At 45.0% G+C, this 17,382-nt stretch overlaps 1 protein-coding gene and 1 pseudogene across 1 annotated transcript; one reads left to right on the top strand and one right to left on the bottom strand.

Annotated features, from left to right (window-relative positions):
* The first annotated feature begins 793 nt into the window (after positions 1-793).
* Positions 794-4,101, top strand: LOC101770456 (annotated as a pseudogene).
* Positions 4,102-6,068: 1,967 nt separating this feature from the next.
* LOC101781908 (G-type lectin S-receptor-like serine/threonine-protein kinase SD2-5) lies at positions 6,069-9,614 on the bottom strand. Its single transcript, XM_004968813.3, has 3 exons — positions 9,340-9,614; positions 8,802-9,261; positions 6,069-8,694 (listed from the first exon to the last, which is right to left on the bottom strand). The coding sequence occupies exon 3, from the start codon at positions 8,622-8,624 to the stop codon at positions 6,186-6,188; it is 2,439 nt and encodes an 812-aa protein (XP_004968870.1). The 5' UTR covers positions 8,625-8,694; positions 8,802-9,261; positions 9,340-9,614; the 3' UTR covers positions 6,069-6,185.
* Between the last annotated feature and the right edge of the window lie 7,768 nt (positions 9,615-17,382).

Raw genomic sequence — 17,382 nt, 5'->3', positions numbered from 1 at the left:
TCCCTCCTCGGTGACCCATCAGCTGTCTACGCCACCGCCGCGTCGTGGTCGCGGCGCGGGAGGATTGGGAACCGCTGCGAGTGTCCAAGCGGGCGCACTTCACGTCGGCGCACCACCACTCAACGTCGGCGGCGGTGACGGCGACGGCCACCACGTGCCTGCACGGGTCCGCGCCGTCGGCCGCGGCGGTGGCGCTGTGCCCGCCGCACCTCCTCACGGTGGCGTCCCCGGCATCCTCCTGGTGGAGCAGATTGTGCCCTCCAAGATCTACCAGAGCACCTACTGGAAGGAGCAGTGCTTCGGCCTCACCGTCGAGATGCTGGTCGACTAGGTCATGGAGCTCCACAAGGCCAAGCACGAGAAGAGCCTGTAGAAGAGGAGCCCTCAACTAATCGGCTGCCCTTGCTGTCCCTGATGTGTAGCCGCCACCGGTGATGCCAGGAAAGGGCCAAATGTTAATCTCCGCCGGTGATGTGCAGCCTGTCCCTTTTTTGTTCGTACTTAAACGGATTAGCATTACATTATTCACATCTTTACCATTAAGATTAGATCACCATCTTGATGCCTGTGGAGATATGGTTGTCGTCTTTACCATTAAGATTAGATCACCATCTTGATGCCTATGGAGATATGGTTGTTTAGACCCGACGGAGATTAACAATCACCGGCATCAGTGTCTAAATCTAATAGTATTGTTAGATGAAACTGTTTATATGCATGCTTGATGAAAATTTATACCATTGAGAGAAATAATGCGCTGGGGTAACGACTGTAGGCTTGCCCGTGTGTTGCCATGGGGAGATGTAAGTTTCCGTACCCGTGCGTTGTTTATGTATTTGTACAGTCAAGTACAAAATCAAGCTACTTGATGAATCGATAGTTGAAGAATCTCCATAAGAAGGATCAACCTTCTTTGTTAATGAAGGTAATTGCACCATAATCTTTATTCAAATGATTAACTGTTATAGAGCTCTTCTCAGTAGTGTTCATAATGTTCTTGTGAAGCCTGAAAACAACATGTATTGGATGAGAAAAATGTTCTGTTGTGACGTGTGAGATTGAATCAAATTTATGTTTTTTTCAGGACACGTTTGTCCAGCACTGCCTAAGGTCCCAAAAATAATGAAGGAAGGAGAGAGAGCTGTTGTGATGGTGCAATCACAATGTACATCTCAAAGTTATATTTATATAAAAAATTTCTGCCTTGTCAGTGCTTCGTGCAACCCCTAATGTTGTAAAACAATACTTGTATTGGCGCCAGAAATCGGTTGATCGAATTCCCAGCGTCGGACACACGACCCGGGAGAATCTGCTTAGCTCCTGTTCGGGTGATCGCCCTGGTGCGGTTCACGCGGCGTGCCAGCCAATCTGACCTGTTGATTGGCAAGGAAAAAGACGTGTCAGATCTCAGAGGTTGTGATCGGCTAAGGTTCCGATCTCGAGAAAGCTTATCAGCGAATCGGCCGATTTGCCGTAATAAAGAAATCGGCTATGGCACAGCCGATTACCAGGCAGCGTTGATAAAGAAAACTGCGGGAGTAATCTAGACAGCGCTACAGCAACAACACTAGGAACAGATCTAATCGGCTATGCGTAAAATAAGTAGATTAAATGACGAAGTACGAGAAAAAAATCGAAATTGTCGATTCCTAGCTGAATAACTGGTGATAAAACTAGAACAACAGGCAAAACCTAGAATTCTAGTAAGTATCGATAACTGATGAATAAATCTAAACGAAACGACAGCGATGCGCCCGAAGTTAAAGCTTAGAATTTACTCGATAAGAGGAACTTACAAGATCGGCCGGAGGTCAAGTTGATGCAGCCCCGCCAACTCGTACGAACTCGTGAAAAAGAAGAAAAGTATTTGGCGAAGTCACCTGCTTGAAAGTAAGTACGAGAAAATAGTAGTTTGTTGTATTGAGTTGATGATGATTATAGATCTACAAAGGTGGCTATTTATAACCTGTTACAAACGACTTCTTATCCGACTAGAACTCTATCTCTAAATTTAAACAGAAAATGAATATTTACAAGTACGATTCGCACTAGGTCGATTATCACGCGCTTCATGGGCTGATTCCCTCTTCATCTTCATAATCCTTTTTAGGCCCACACTGGCCCAACTATTCCAACCTCCTAATCGGCCGATCACCTCATCGGCAAGGGACAACCGACTAGGACCCATATGTCGAGGGTTCAGACTACTCCGACCTTGGAAACTAAGGTCGGGCGAGGCGGAACTCCAAAGGTCAATCGGCCGATCCTCGACTGTAGCACCAACCAACCGATCCTTGACTGTAGCACCAATCGGCCGATCTCCAATTGTCGTCCTTGCATCTTGCCGCATCTTCTAATTTCTTCCTCTCCTGATGCCGATTTTACTTGTGTCGAAATCTGGAGTCAACAACTTGCTAAATTTTAACATTAGTTACTATCTTATTTTACTTAAAAAAAGAGTTACTATCTTTCTTACTACGTCTAATTGAGTAAGAATTTTCTCCTGATGCAACTGATTCTATCAGCTAGCTGTGTTTCAATGTGTAACATGTACACAATTCCATTAAGTCCATATGACAAATATTTATTTGAAAGTTGACTGGTTAACTTGTTGCACGCTGTCAGTTGAGATATTTGAAAATTATCTGGGATGCAAGTAGTATCTCGACACATGTGAGACATGTACACATGCAATGTAACACTTACCTTTTTTGAGGCCTCCCTAACCATGAGACTTGTGCACTGTTTTTCTTATTCTCACTGTGTTTTTCTGTGGTACTGTGAAGTCACGCTACACTTGGCATTATGTGACAGAGAGCTCAATAGTGACAACCAAGTAATTATACTCACTCCATAATTTATTCCACCAGTAATGTTTAGCAAGTTAAATAAAAAGATACCAATTGATTTTCTTTGGACTTTTTTATCTACTCAGGCATGCCTTTGCAACTTTATCCTTCATTGCCGAGATTTTCCTTTTCCTGTATGTTGGTATGGATGCTTTTGATATCGAAAAGTGGAAGTTTGCCAGTGACAGGTCAGTTTAATGCACTTTCAGCTATAAATACCTTTTTTTTATTTATGAACACTCAGTTTTGTTGTTTACCATTTGCAGACCTGGAAAATCCATTGGCATAAGCTCAATTTTACTAGGATTAGTTCTGGTGGGAAGAGCTGCTTTTGTTTTTCCCCTGTCTTTCTTGTCCAACTTAACGAAAAAGACACCTTTGGAGAAAATAACATGGAGAAAACAACATGGAGAAAACATGTGAGCAATTGTTTAGATCTTTTTTTTGCTGTAATGACTTTTTCCTATAGGATCATTTGGTTGTCGTCTTGGAATAGCAGTTCACAAGATCTGGACACGCTCAGCTGCACGGCAATGCGATAATGATCACCAGCACAATCACTGTCGTCCTATTTAGCACCATGGTGAGTCATCTTGTTCCAATATTCGTATAATGCAATGTGTCAGCTTATCATGTAGTATGCCCTGATATGCATGTATTCACCATTAAGCTAACCCAAAAAGGCTCCAGGTCGATTGTCATATCAAACCAGTCAGTGTCTAGGGAATTAATCTGGAAGCTTGTGGTAGTGAACAAGATCTTATCCTTTCTAAATAGATAACTGATTGGAATGCAAGGTTATGTTATAAGAACTCATAATATGGTTCCCTATTATTCTTACCCCTTCTGAAGAGATCACCTTGCTTTCTTTGATTACTCCTGTTCACAGCATGGCTTTCGAAATATCAAAATAGCTGAAGAAATGCTATCCGCTACTTGTCTTTCATGGCCACAAGTATTTCTTTTGAGAACTACGGTCACATGAATATAGCAACCATGTTTGCTAAAAAGAATGAATATGGCAACCAACTTTATTCTATGAATGCTTCTGAAACTTTGCAATGTTTACCAGGTGTTCGGGATGATGACGAAGCCATTGATCCGGTTCTTGCATACATCTTATAAACCTTTGTGTACAGATATTGTAAGTGTTTCATATTTTTAAGCCATCCTATAAATCTTATACTTATTTTATATTTGTTCATGTTTCATATTTTTATTATCCTGTTGAATCCAGTGTCTTGTAGTATAAATATTTGGTTGCCCGTAGCAACGCACGGGCATGATCCTAGTTAGAATATAACAAACGAGGCGAGGTCCGCGGCAACCATGTCGGTAAATTTTTTTACACCATCAGATCTAGATTTTACAGCTTACGTGATTGGTTGGCAGTCCCGCATGTTGCCATCTCTCGGTGAAAACAAAACTTCCCTCGAGGAAACTTCCTCCCCGGCTTGTCTGCTTCAGGAGCTGTACTGCAATTAGGGGTGGAATTTTGGAGCACCTCTTTTGCAGCTCCAAAACCACATCTTTTGAATCTTCTCGTGAAGTTGGTGCGTAATTACCCACCAATACCACTAGTTACACAAAAAACGGTTCGATTCTATTTTCCCTGAGCCCCCCGCGTCGTGACTCCCTCCCTCCCGCGCCGTCGTCTTCCTCCCCCACCGCTCCTTCTCCTGCCCTTCCCGGCCGCCGGCCGGCCCCTCCTGCCGCCCCTCCCGGCCGCCTGACCCCCGCCACCCCTCCTCCTGCCCTTCCCGGCCACCGGCCGGCCCCTCCTGCTGTCCCTTCTGCTACCCCTCCTACCGCCCTTCCTGCTACCCCTCCCGACCGCCGCTGGTCGCCCGACCCCCGCCGCCCCTCCTGCTGCCTCTCCCGGCCGACCCCTCCTGCCGCCCCTCCTGCTGCCTCTCCTGCTGCCCCTCCCGATCAATTTGGAATGCGGCGGTGGTCGGGGCACGGGCCATGAGCGCCGGGGCAGCTCGCCGGCTGTGGCGAGGAGAGACTTGGGGATCCCGGCGATGAGGTCTTGCGAGGCGAAGGGAGCGTTGGGGCAAGGAAAAAAAAGGAAGAAGAAGATGGGGATAGAGAGGATGACAAGTGGGGCCTGAATTTGGGGGCAACAATGGCAACCCACATTGAAATCGGTCTTTTTTGGAGCTGAGAGCGCTCTTCTGACCAAACACCCCATCTAGACCGCTCCAACTCCACCCGAAGCTGGCTCCACCCGGAGTTTTGGAGTGGAGCAGCTCCACCCAGAGCTGTAGCCATACCAAATAGGGCCTCAATCACGGCCGTCACTCCGCTTGAGCCTTCCGCGCCGCCGCACATCTACCCCTCATCCCCGGTCCCCGCCGCTACTCAAGGCAACTCCAACTAAAGGGGACGTCCGCAGTCGGCCCGGGACAAAAGGGTTGCACTTTTGTCCCGGTTGGTGGTTCTAACCGGGAGTAAACTTCAATCGGGACAAAAGGTGTTCCTTTTTGTCCCGGTTGGAATTTTAAACTGGGATAAAAACTCATCCCCGATTAAATCCTAAGATAGAACCCTTTCTTCCTCCTCCAGGCTCCAGCCGAGCCAGTCCACTCCACAAAGACAGAGAGCTTCACCTCATCTCCATGGTGCCGAAGCAAGTCTAGGGAAGGTGCTGCCCGAATTTTTTCCCCTAATTTCTGTGGGGATTTCACTCATCCAAAGTGTTGTGAAGCTTAGCTACTTCATCCTCATGTTATGCTTTATTTTATGATTTAGAGAGGGTGATATGCATCCTACCAACCGGGACTAAAGGCCAATTCTCTACTAGTGCAAAGTTAAGACAGTTTTTGTAAATCCGAACCGTCTGTTTACGAGAGTCCAGTAGATGGGTCTGTGCGTCATCTACGTACGGTGTTTGATGGTACTAAAACCGTTTGTGATGGACTCAACGCAGAATGCTGATTTCACCTTTTGTAACAGGAGACCATATACCCTCTCGTCTACACTCCATGAAAACCGTCCGCTACCTTCTTTTTAAACAGTTTGTGTTGTATGAGTCTTTTTGGCGTAGTGCTTACCAGTCATTATGGGCATTCGAGAGTGGGCATGTGAGAGCAAACAAGAGAAACACGCATGGAACTGGTGTCAAATACTATGCGTTTCAAACAATGGCAACAATCAATAAAAATATTCCATAATCTCACTAGTTTACTGTGGGCATGCGAGAGTATTATGGGCATGTGAGAGAGAACAGTGTGCCACATCCATATCATCTGACCATGATTTCTTCATATGCTACATTAAGACATACATTAAAATGAAAATTAGCAAATGAACCAAAGGTAAACAGACACTTCATCACCTAGGCCCGGATAAATGTGACTCACAAGGTACATAGGAACAACTTGATCCCACTACACCGTTGTTGGTTGATGCAAAACTTGGGACGAAATTGCAGTCAGGTGTGTCATCTAAGCTCCTCACACCTTCCAACACCTTGGCCACTGTGGACATCAAGGGCCTTCTGCTGCTATCAACCTGCAAGCACCACATTGCAAGCTTCATTGTTTCCATGACCTCCTCCATATGGGATTTCATGTCATTGCTGCTACAGTCCACCAAATCAGACAGCTGACCGGACCTTGCCCTCTCTTGAAGCAGGCTTATCAAGTGCATGCTCTCCTCGGGCTGTGATTCATCCAAATTTTCTCGACCACAAATAATTTCAATCATCACAATTCCAAAGCTGTAGATGTCAGCCTTCTCAGTGATTTTTGAGCCAAGCCATTCAGGTGCTAGATAACCACGCGTTCCTCGCATTCGGGTCATTATTTTGCTCTGGTCCCTGGTTATCATCTTTGAAAGTCCAAAATCTGAGAGTTTTGCATGGAATTTATCATCCAGGAGAATATTTTGTGGCTTGATGTCTAAATGGGCTATCTTTTCCTTGCATTCCTCATGGAGGTAAGACAATCCTCTAGCAATTGCAATGATGATGCTACGTCTAGTTTTCCAAGAAAGAGTGAAAACTGGACTTGCGTGAAAAATCCATTTATCCAATGAACCATTTGACAAGTACTCATAGACAAGGAGCTTATGTGATTTCTCAGCACAAAATCCTACTAACCTTACGAGGTTAAGGTGATGCATTCTACCAACCGTCTGGACCTCTGCCAAGAACTCTTCTGTTCCTTGTTCGACACCCTCCAAGCGTTTGACAGCAACGGTATCCTTCCCTATCATGCCTTTGAAGACCGACCCAAAACCACCATGTCCCAGCTTTATAGTAAAGTTCCTGGTAGCGACCTTCAACTCATCAAAGGAGAAACTCTTTGGTGTCCCAGGTATGCCATCAAAGAGAGGTTCCTTCTCTTTCTTGCACTTTTTCCATATGACAACACAAACTAATATCAATATTAGAGAAAAACCTGCAACTGTGGAGCAGACAATAATAACCACCCTCCTTTTTTCTGTGAGATTATCCTGTACCTTAACAAATGCCAAAAAGCGATTTGATGAATCCTCTGCAAACAAAATTAGCATCTGCTCTGATAACAATAAGCAGTAATCAGCACCTATGTCGGAATAATAAATCACTACTTTGCAAGAGCAATTCATTAAACAAGATTGCTTGCAGTCATTTTCTGAATAAACAGAAAATGCTAATTTTGAAAACGAACTGTTACTAAAGTATGAAATGTTGTTGAGTGGTATCAACTTGTGGTGGTGAGCATGTTCGCAGGAGATGTTTGATAAGGGTACACATCCAGCACCTGGAAGCCGTTCATTTTGGAACCTAAAAGAGCTCAAACTAGGACACGAACATTGCCCATTATTGCAAACACCATAATCACCACAGGCCAACGGGTAATCGCAGAAGGCAATGACTGTGCTTAATACATCAAACAACATCTGCGGTGATTTACGCTCCTGCATCTCATAAAGCCTCAAATGCCCATCAGACTCTAACCTCATGAACTGCAATGAACTTGCTGAAGGTAGTGAGAAGATCTTATCTGGGAACCCTAGGCTGCCATTGACAAATGCATAACAATTTGACGGGCTAGAAGTTGGTGTAGGTGTAGCTTTAGCTTGGAACAGCTGTGTATAAGCTGCTGGACTGAAAGAGTGCTGCAGCCCATTCCACTCTGCCGAAAGATAAAACCTGGAAGATGACCACTTTGGTTTTGAGGGTTTCGCAGTAAGCTTCATTCCCCTACAAAGTGACTGCCCCATGACCAAAGTATCTGTTGGGTTGTCAAAAGACTGCCAGACTGAGGAATGATTATGATCAAAAAGCACAAGGTTTCCTGAAAGATCAAGGCCCATGCCTGCGACTGACTTGTTCGACGTGTCTGTGGACCAGATCAATGTGCCAACATCTTGGAGGAGCAAATTCCCTTCACCGGTGAAGCTCAAGACAGCATCCTTCCTTACAGGATTGTCAGGGTTGGCAGACCAGACGACAGGACCTTGGGGTCCCGAAAACGCTACAACCAGAATGAATGAAACACCATCCATGGTATAGAAGCCAAAATAAGTTCCATACGAGATTCCACTATTGTAGAGAACAGGAAGAATATAAGTGTTTCTTGTGTCCAGGGATATATTACTTTGCATTTTGGAAATGACCCAAAAACTTTTGGGAGGTGGGAGAGGTAACCATACAGTGGAGGGCTGGGCAACTATGGTCTGGGGAAAACAGAAGCCAAGCAACAAAACAAGGGCTATCGTTTTATACTTAAGATAATCATCAATAACCTTTGCAGTCCGCTGAAGAGATCCTATATAGCACATCTGATTTTTCTGGAGAGAATCACAGGCCACAGAATCCCTTTCTTTGCGAAATCTCCACCGTATACAAAAACTGAAAGGCAGAAGAGACGCCACAATTAGGAGCAAAAACTATGAGGATACAGAGGAAAAAATTTGAGACAAGCCTTAAACAGCATAAATAGAAGATCAAGGATGTACCTCTGTCCCCCCGTAGAAGTCCTCAAAGAAAGATTGATACGGGAATCAAATAGAACAATAGAACGATTGTCTGGTGATATGAGCAACCCAATTTTTCTGTCATGCTTTAAAGAGCACTATCCTTGTAACAAACCAGAAACTTAATGATATAAGATTCTTCCACGAACGGGAGTATATACGCAGGGCACAGGGCAGGGAAGAAGGGAAAAGGAACGCCCTTTGACCACCAGTCCAACATGTCGGCTCTTCCGCCTTGGACGCTTTCCAATGTCAAGAGTCAAGACACAAGAGCACCACAAGAGGGCGTCCCAAAAATATCCAGTAGCACAAAGACAAAGTTGAATAGTCACAACCCGAATAATGCAGCAGGTTTCTGTTGAAGAAAAATGTTGACTGGATGCTTCAACACCCTGACAGTGACAGTATACTCTGCTATTTTGCCCTGAGAAATTTCATCTTTCTGGTTGCAGAGTGTAGACGGTTTTGTAAGATATGTAGAACAGCACTAAAATTGTAAAAGAAGCAGGCAGACACTCACTTCATTTGGTTTTCCTCGTTGAATGGGATTGGTAGCGCCAGCAGCGGAAGGGAAGATCCAGAGAGTGGGAGCGACGAACAGAACAGAACGCCGTCTGTGATTGATCCAACTATTCCTCACAGGCCGGAATATCAGATAGATCAGGCGAACGGAGGAAGGGGAATGGCCGTCGAGCGCTACGCTGGACGCCGAGGTATTCATTAAGCAACAGCGCGTGTCGTTGGCAGACAGATCCGTATGGCTTCCGGTTCTAACAGAGCGGGCGAGGTGGATGTGGAATTGTGGATGGCAGGATGGGATCCAGCTGCCTCCAGTGGAGTAATGCAGCGACACGGATATGGATAGGACTGAGTTATCGCGCCGATCGCACTTCCGCTCTGCTTTTTCCTAAACAGGATATAATCAAGTGAGGTTAAATAACATGTATTAAACATGAGAAATTTTACAGTACTTGAAAATTTTAGGAGCCGTCCATGATTTCAAATCCCATGGTTAAAAAGTGAGAGGAACATATTACAAGGAACCTAAAATGTGGACTCGTACCTATATTTTGTCCAGGAACTATTTTAAAAAATAAAACGAAGGGCATATTGGTCAATTAGCTGTCAGCCATATTCAATCGGCCCAAAACCAAAACCCAGCACGGTCTCCGGCGCATCGCCTTAGCCTTTGGACGACGGTGGAGATCACCACGGAGGACGGGAGGAGTCGCCGCCGCATCGCCCTTGCAGCCGACGCCGCATTGCCCTCGCGCATTGCCTCTGCAGCCAACTTCGCCGCATCGCCCTCGCTATCGGCACGGGCGAGACTTGCCCGTCTTGCTGCCATGGCGGTTCGCGCTAGCCCATCATCCTCGCTGCCGGCGCTGCCGCGTGGAGGCGGCGCTGCCGCGTGGAGTTAGCAGTTGAAGCATTCAGCACAATCTTAACAGGTTTAGCTGTAAAGATAGTAAAAAAAAACATGCCCCCACCATTCAAGACTACACAGATTGAAATTTAAATTGGAATGGGGATATGCCGCAATTCTGAACTTGTTGAACTCGGATTGAAGCGCAAGCTTGTCCAGAAGATTGGTTTTTGCAATGTATAATTTCAACGAGACAATAAACTGGCATCGTTTTCAGCAGGGGCTGCGCGGCATCGACGTGGAGCTGTCCGACGCCGGGTGACAGCTTGTTGTTGCGGGTGGCTGATGGGCGTCGTTGCAGGTCGCCCATGGCCGGCGGCGACTCCCTGTGCAAGCAGACATCGGCAAGCCCCTTCGCAACACACGGACAAGAGGAATTTGTTCGATCCCGGATCGACGATCCATTCTCGGTGAACTGAAAAGGCCGTGAACTGAACCGTGGACAAGAGGAATTTGTTAGAAGAGGAAGAATTACTATGCTACCCAAAGGGCTGGAATTAATTACGGAGGTTCCTCCCAAGCACCGTGACAAAGCTCAACTTAGAGCATCTTCAGCGGTCTCCATTTCTCCAATCCAACTACTATATTTGGAGAGTTGATAAGAAAATAGTACTCCAACAATCTCCCTTTCCCTTTTTCTTTTTCTTTTAATTATTGGGACAATCCAATAATTCACCCCCAACTATAATAAAGAAGGAGTTGTGACTCTTCCAATACAGTAGTTGGATTGGGTTAGGATTATTAGTAGACGGCAAAAGCAACTCTTTCAATAATAATGAAAGTGATATTGAAATATCCTTATTAACTGGTTATTGGGAAATATTTATTGGGGGACTACTGGAGATTCTTTTGTTAAGGATCCCCTACATTTCAAATTATTAATATTTATCATTGCGGACTGCCACCGCACCGCAAAAAGCCCCCGCTCCCTCCACCTCGCCGCCATCGGAGCGTCCTGGCGAAAGCCCATCCGGGCGCAAGGATGATGGTGGCAGGGCCTCCTCCCTCAAATCTCCTCCATTACACAGCCTTCCTCTCTTCATCCCGAAGGCAAGCATGCCGGTGTCCCTCGGGTCTGCTCTGGCGACTAGCTAGCCCTGCAACGTGCCGGCGGCTAGATCCACTCCATACCGGGTCGGATCTTGCACCCTCCCTTCCCCTCTCTCCCTCCTTTCGCCATCTCTCACTTGGTGTTTTGCAGCGTCCAAGGCCATGGCTGCCGCCGAGGTAGTGGATCCAGGGCCTCCTAGGACAGGTCCCGCCCCTCCCCTATCGGATCTAGTGCCCCTAGGCTTAAGTGTCGGGTGGGGGATCCGCAACGGCATTGCAACAGCTTGGGCTGGAGCTCCTACGGCTATCAGGCTAGCGTGGCACCTTGCTGCTCGCGCAAGCCGTCGAAGGGCTCAAGCAGCGAGGTGCTGGCTCTCCCCCCCAGGCGGCCGCAGCAGTTGTGCGACGGTGGGGATGCATCCCTCGTCGTGCAAGGCCAGATTCTGGCCAGGAGCCCAGCAAAGCTTCCCTCCCCTACTGCATCTTGCTGCTCGAGCAAGCCACCAAGGGCTCAAATAGTAAGGTGTTGTTGAGTGGGGCATTGCCGGTGTGATGGCTAGCTTCCGGTGCCTTGGCATGCGCTCCGCACAACTCCATGCCCGTGCCCTGCACTCCGCATCTGGAGTTGTGGGCGGTTCAACATGGATTGGCCGTGCAGTTGCAGGATTCGGGAAGCTCCAGGTGAAAGCCATGCCCAAACTCTATTGGGCTTATGACGGGTGACGATCTCGAGCAAGGTGTTGTCATACAGCTCTCCTCCCACTGCAACCACAGGTTCCTCCGAGTGAAAACCCAGTCCAATTTTTCTGGTTCGATAACGGTGGCATCACTGGTGTCACGTCCTTCCTGTAGGCGTCACTTGGAGGTACCTCACCAGCTCAACACCAAAGATCTTTTCAAAGTTCTTCGGTAAAATCCTTCTCTGTTGGTTGGACAAGCTCCTTGCTAGCAGGTGCCTGCTGCCAGTGGCTATGCCCCGCCCTCGTTCATGTTCCTTGATTGCATCATCTCATCAAACATTGGGTCCTGAGACCATGATCCCCTCTCTTGGATCTCCTCATTCTCCTATTGACGGCCCTCCCCCTTTGAGGACTCCTCCCCTCAAATGGTGTTGGCGGGCACCATAGATGATCAAGATCATGACTATCGTCTATTGGACTAAACTTAAAGCTTTACAGTCGCTTGTGGAATAGATAATGTTGGAGTATCGCCACCTAGTGTTGGCACTGCTCGGTGAATTTTGCTGTGAGGGAATAGCCCATTGGACAAGTAGTAATGTTTGTGTGTGCTGCGATTTGAAATCCTCTATGGCTCCCTTTCTCTTCTGCCAATATGTATCCTAGTCACCGCCTCTTAATTTTGGGGGCATATGTTTGATCTTTAAACCCACTTTGATGGAATAAATTTGTTCGGGTGGGCCTTCTTGGCCCTATTGACAATTCTTAGCACGTCAATTCGTGAACTGCAAGCGTACGGATCAGTTGTAGCTCTTCCCTCAGAGTACTCCCCAAAGTTTATTAATCCGTGGAACTTATAATACAAGATCTATTTCAACTAGCATTGTTAGTATGAACTTGGTGTTGATGAGTGATTCAGATCCAATCTACTAAGCATATATAGACACATAATAGATAGAGCAGAGGTAATAAATCTAGAGCAACCTCGACTATGCATATGTTATAATTCTGAGCATGGATAGAAAAGCAACACATATATGATCTTAGAAAAAGCATCTTTAAATCTACACCTCCGGTCCAACTCCTGAAAACCCCCATCTTGCACAAGAAAGATCCCATCATGATCCCCTCTATCAGCATAGGTAGATTAAGGGCACGATCAAAAGAACATGTTATACTCATCGGTAGATCAGGCATGCAAATCCAGTCACCACGACCACAAGAACATCCTAAGCAATCTATCATCGATCATAGATTAAAAGTCAAGCAAACCCGAAAGAGCATAAAACCATAGGAGGAGACAGCTAGATCGCTAGAAACAAGAACACGTCTATTACTTCACCATGAATGATTGTACATCACCAGATTTCCACTGGGATCCTACCTTGATCTGATGATCCTAGCTCCAGAACTCCAACATGGATCTTCCTCGCAGGGTTCCCACATTGGCTAGGGGCTTAGCTACGCTAATCCTTAGACAAATGCACGGCCGTCAGCTCTCCAAAGTGGTGTCCCTCAAGCTCCTTCTGCTTCTCTGCTACTTCAACTCGAATACATCATCTTTGATATGGTGTGCGATGGAAAATTGGGGTATTTATAGTCTGGAGGACCCGCGGTTTAAATTGGAAGGTGAGGGGGTGAGGAAACACCCTGGGCCAATCAGTCTGGGTGGGTTCAAGCTGATCGGCCTGGGCCTTCCTTCTGCCCTCTCGCATCCTACTTCGTTCCCAATTCTTCTCAGGTGTTCTGGAGAATTCTTTTCACTTGCATACGGATCTGGCACGTCGATAGCTTCAGGAAGAGATTGATCTTTGATAACTTTTCAAATCTCCACTTGATCCCCTTTGATCCTGAAATCATCTTGCCATATCTTTACAAACGTAACCCTTAAGTCATCTCGGAGGAGTGCTTGCAAAAATGAACATGGAGGGGCTAGAGGACCCTAGGCTGATTGGCCTGGGCCTCTATAAGTGGATCGGCCCAGGCTCTTTCTGAGTCCGTTGGCCTTTGTCTTTGTCTAGTTCGTTGCTAGTTCAATATTTTATCCAATTATGCTCCATTCAATCCAATTTCCTGCAAAATCAGAATATCCTCCAAAATATGATGCACATGTGAAAATGACCGGTTTGTTAGATGTGATCAATATTTTAGGTATTAAATTCATGTCATTATTGACGATAAATAGGGGTAAAAGTGTGTTAATAATGAGCGTCAACAATCCCTCCATATTTAAATCTTGCTCGTCCTCGAGTAAGTCTTCAATAGATATCTGCGTTGCCTTTCGGTGTTCAATCCTGCACTTGATCATACACAAGAAAACTTAATGCTCTCAAAAGATTTTTCAATTAATATTCAAGTTGTTACCAACCTTTTCTAATATGGAGGGTAGATATCATTTAAGCACAACCCACAATGAATAAATTCTTTTGCTCTCAATTTTAAACAAATCTCAGATGATTTTCAATAGCAACTTTTTCAAAAGAAAATGAACCAAGATCAACAATTTAAACTTCTATGCAATTGCTCATTTTTTCTCTCACATCACCAAATGTCTCAAACATATGCTAGAACTTTTCCAACATATCATCACTCATAAAAATATGTGTAAGGCTTATCTAGAGCTTGGGAAGGTTAGTCCTAGCAAAAATATTATAATCAGGATATTATCAAAAAAAGAAAGACTTCTTATGGATCTTACTGAGATTTCTAAAAAAGGTCATGGAAAATAATTTCTTATGGAGAGGGGGAAAATAAACACACACATTTAGATAGTGAATATGTGCAAGGGAAAAGGGTGATCGCAAGACACAAATGAAGTTCTCTTAATCGGATTGCACATGATTAGAAAATGAGTATGGAATAATCTTTAATCTTGAAAGCACGGGGAACTTTAATGAAGCTCAAAGAACTGAGGAGCACTTTATTCTTTTTCTCTTTTATTTTTTTCTTTATCATTCCTTTTCTTCTTTCTTCTTTCTTTCTTTTTCCAAATTTCTTCTCTCTTCTTTATTTCTTTTTCCACATTTTTTCTTCCTTTATCATTCCTTTTCTTCTTTCTTTCTTTTTCCATATTTTTTCTTCCTTTTCTTTTTGCTCCTTAGAACTTCTTGCAACATTGTACTTTACTCAGTAGTAGTCAGAGACAATACAATGACTCCTCCCCCCATGCTTAGACGATGCTCGTTCGTGAGCATGAAAAGGAAGAAGATAAACTATTGATGTAAGTATCAAAATCTTTATTCTTCTACAGAAAATTATTTTATTCTTTTGGAGGGGCTTCCACGCCAAATTTCAGAGGGAACAGAGGGGAAAACATCTGTTGACGGTCCTTATTATAGAAATCCAACCGTCACACTACTCAAAGAATAAAGGAAAACTAACACTTTTTTCTTGCATATTTGTTATCAATAACCTAGTTCCACACGATTGGCAAATAAACAATTTCAGCAATACAAGTCTATACAAGAGAGGAAACGTGCGCAAACATGAACGAAACACACCGAAGAATACTTGACACGTACATGACGGTTAACAGGGGCCACATGCCAAAGCAAACTAGCCCAATCTAGCATTGTTCCACAAGGAAAAAGGACCAAGGCGCACCAGGCAGCTCACTAGACAAAGGTGGCGGCGAGGTGGCCCAGTCAAGGGTCGGCCAAACCCCAGGTTTGGTCGAACCTGGACAGTGCCCCCTCATCCTTATCTTCCACATGGCGGTTGCTGGTTGACTTAGGATGGTGGTAGGAGAAGATTCCCCGGAGATACCTCCCGGGAACCACCCTCAACCACCTATAAAAGGAGGAGGAGACCCCCCCCCCCTCTACACACACCACACTTGAAGCCTCTCTCCCTCTCTCTCTCTCTAGTACTCTTATAATCCTTAGGCTAGTGGAGCTAGGCTAGAGTTGAATTCTTGTAGTGCTAAGCTAGTCTTCGGGTCGGTTAGGGACGTAACCTCCGACTCTCGGTATGGCTTCATACTTGACTTGTCGATATCCTATCTATAAAGAGTATGGTTGTTATGCTATTTCAGTAGTATGCTATGCCATGACTTGTGCTTTATTAAGTTATACTCATATGATTAGGCTGAATCTATGTTACCGCATCGGTTCGTTGTACATTCAGGCTTGCTCTAGTTCTATGCTGTCGATCATCATGGTTGGGGTTCCGGAGGGGCTAGAGTAGTGATCATGTGTACGAGCATAGTGCTCGGGCATGTTGGGATACATCGAATATGACTGTACCCCACAGTCTGAGAGGTAGGCGGCAGGTGGTAACAACCCTGTCCGTCCCTCGTAGTCCACCATGTTCAGGTATGGTATAGGAGTTCTGAAAGATATCTTGCTCTGGAAGATCGAGGAGGGGCATTCTCCTCGTAATGTTGTATGCCTAGAGTTAGCTCTTGTAATGTGCTTGTATGACCCTTGCTAGTATAGATAGATGCCACAAGGACCTCTTGTATGCCTCGCTCCCGCTAATCTTAGACTTATTCCTTTATTCTTTATTCTTGAGATTGGCTATGTGTGTCACATTACCCTCATATATTTATCATCGCTTACCCCTGTATGAACTTTGATCTATTACATAAGCATATCGTCCTGGATATGTACCCGATAAATCCTTTTACACCAATACCATCCTTTGGGAAAAGTATAAATAACGATACCCTGAGTACTCTCCAGGTGAAATGCTACAACAACAGTTGCGGATTTATTCGTAATGTTAAGAAATACCAACAAGTATTTCTGGCGATATTGCCGGGGATGGGATTGGTTAAAAGATTTATCAATACATGTTCTTGACTTTATGACTAAGGAATAGCCATTGCTTATATAGACTAACTTGTCTTTGTTTTCTCATAATGGATGAAAATAGGGTAGTGTATGTCGGTGTTTAAATTTGGTAACCTACCGAAGGGGGTACTCGAGGTAGTGTTTTGGTTAGTGGGGCTCGCTGAGATTAGTAACTCAAAGGTAAACGCAGACACATGATTTAGACAGGTTCGAGCTGCTGAATAGTGTAATACCCTACATCATGTATGTTAATTGGATTGAATTGCTTTGGAGGGGGTCCCTGTCTCACCTTATATTGCCAGGGGCAGGGTTATAGGTCAGTTGGTTAAAAAATACTAGTCGGATTCGACTTGGAGTTATACTCTTATTACTACGAGTACTTTACTAATCTCCGACTAGTTTTTGTCTTCTCATGTAGATCAAAATACTAGTCGGATTCGACTTGGAGTTATACTCTTATTACTACGAGTACTTTACTAATCTCCGACTAGTTTTTGTCTTCTCATGTAGATCACGCTGTCCTACACCATAGTATCCATGTCAAATAAGTCTTGGTGTCTAGGGTAGTGTATGTCGGTGTTTAAACACGATGGGGTGCTCGAGGTAGTGTTTTGGTT

Source organism: Setaria italica, chromosome V, assembly GCF_000263155.2.
Source record: "Setaria italica strain Yugu1 chromosome V, Setaria_italica_v2.0, whole genome shotgun sequence".
Lineage (NCBI taxonomy): Eukaryota > Viridiplantae > Streptophyta > Magnoliopsida > Poales > Poaceae > Setaria > Setaria italica.
This window is presented reverse-complemented; position numbering and strand designations above follow the sequence as displayed.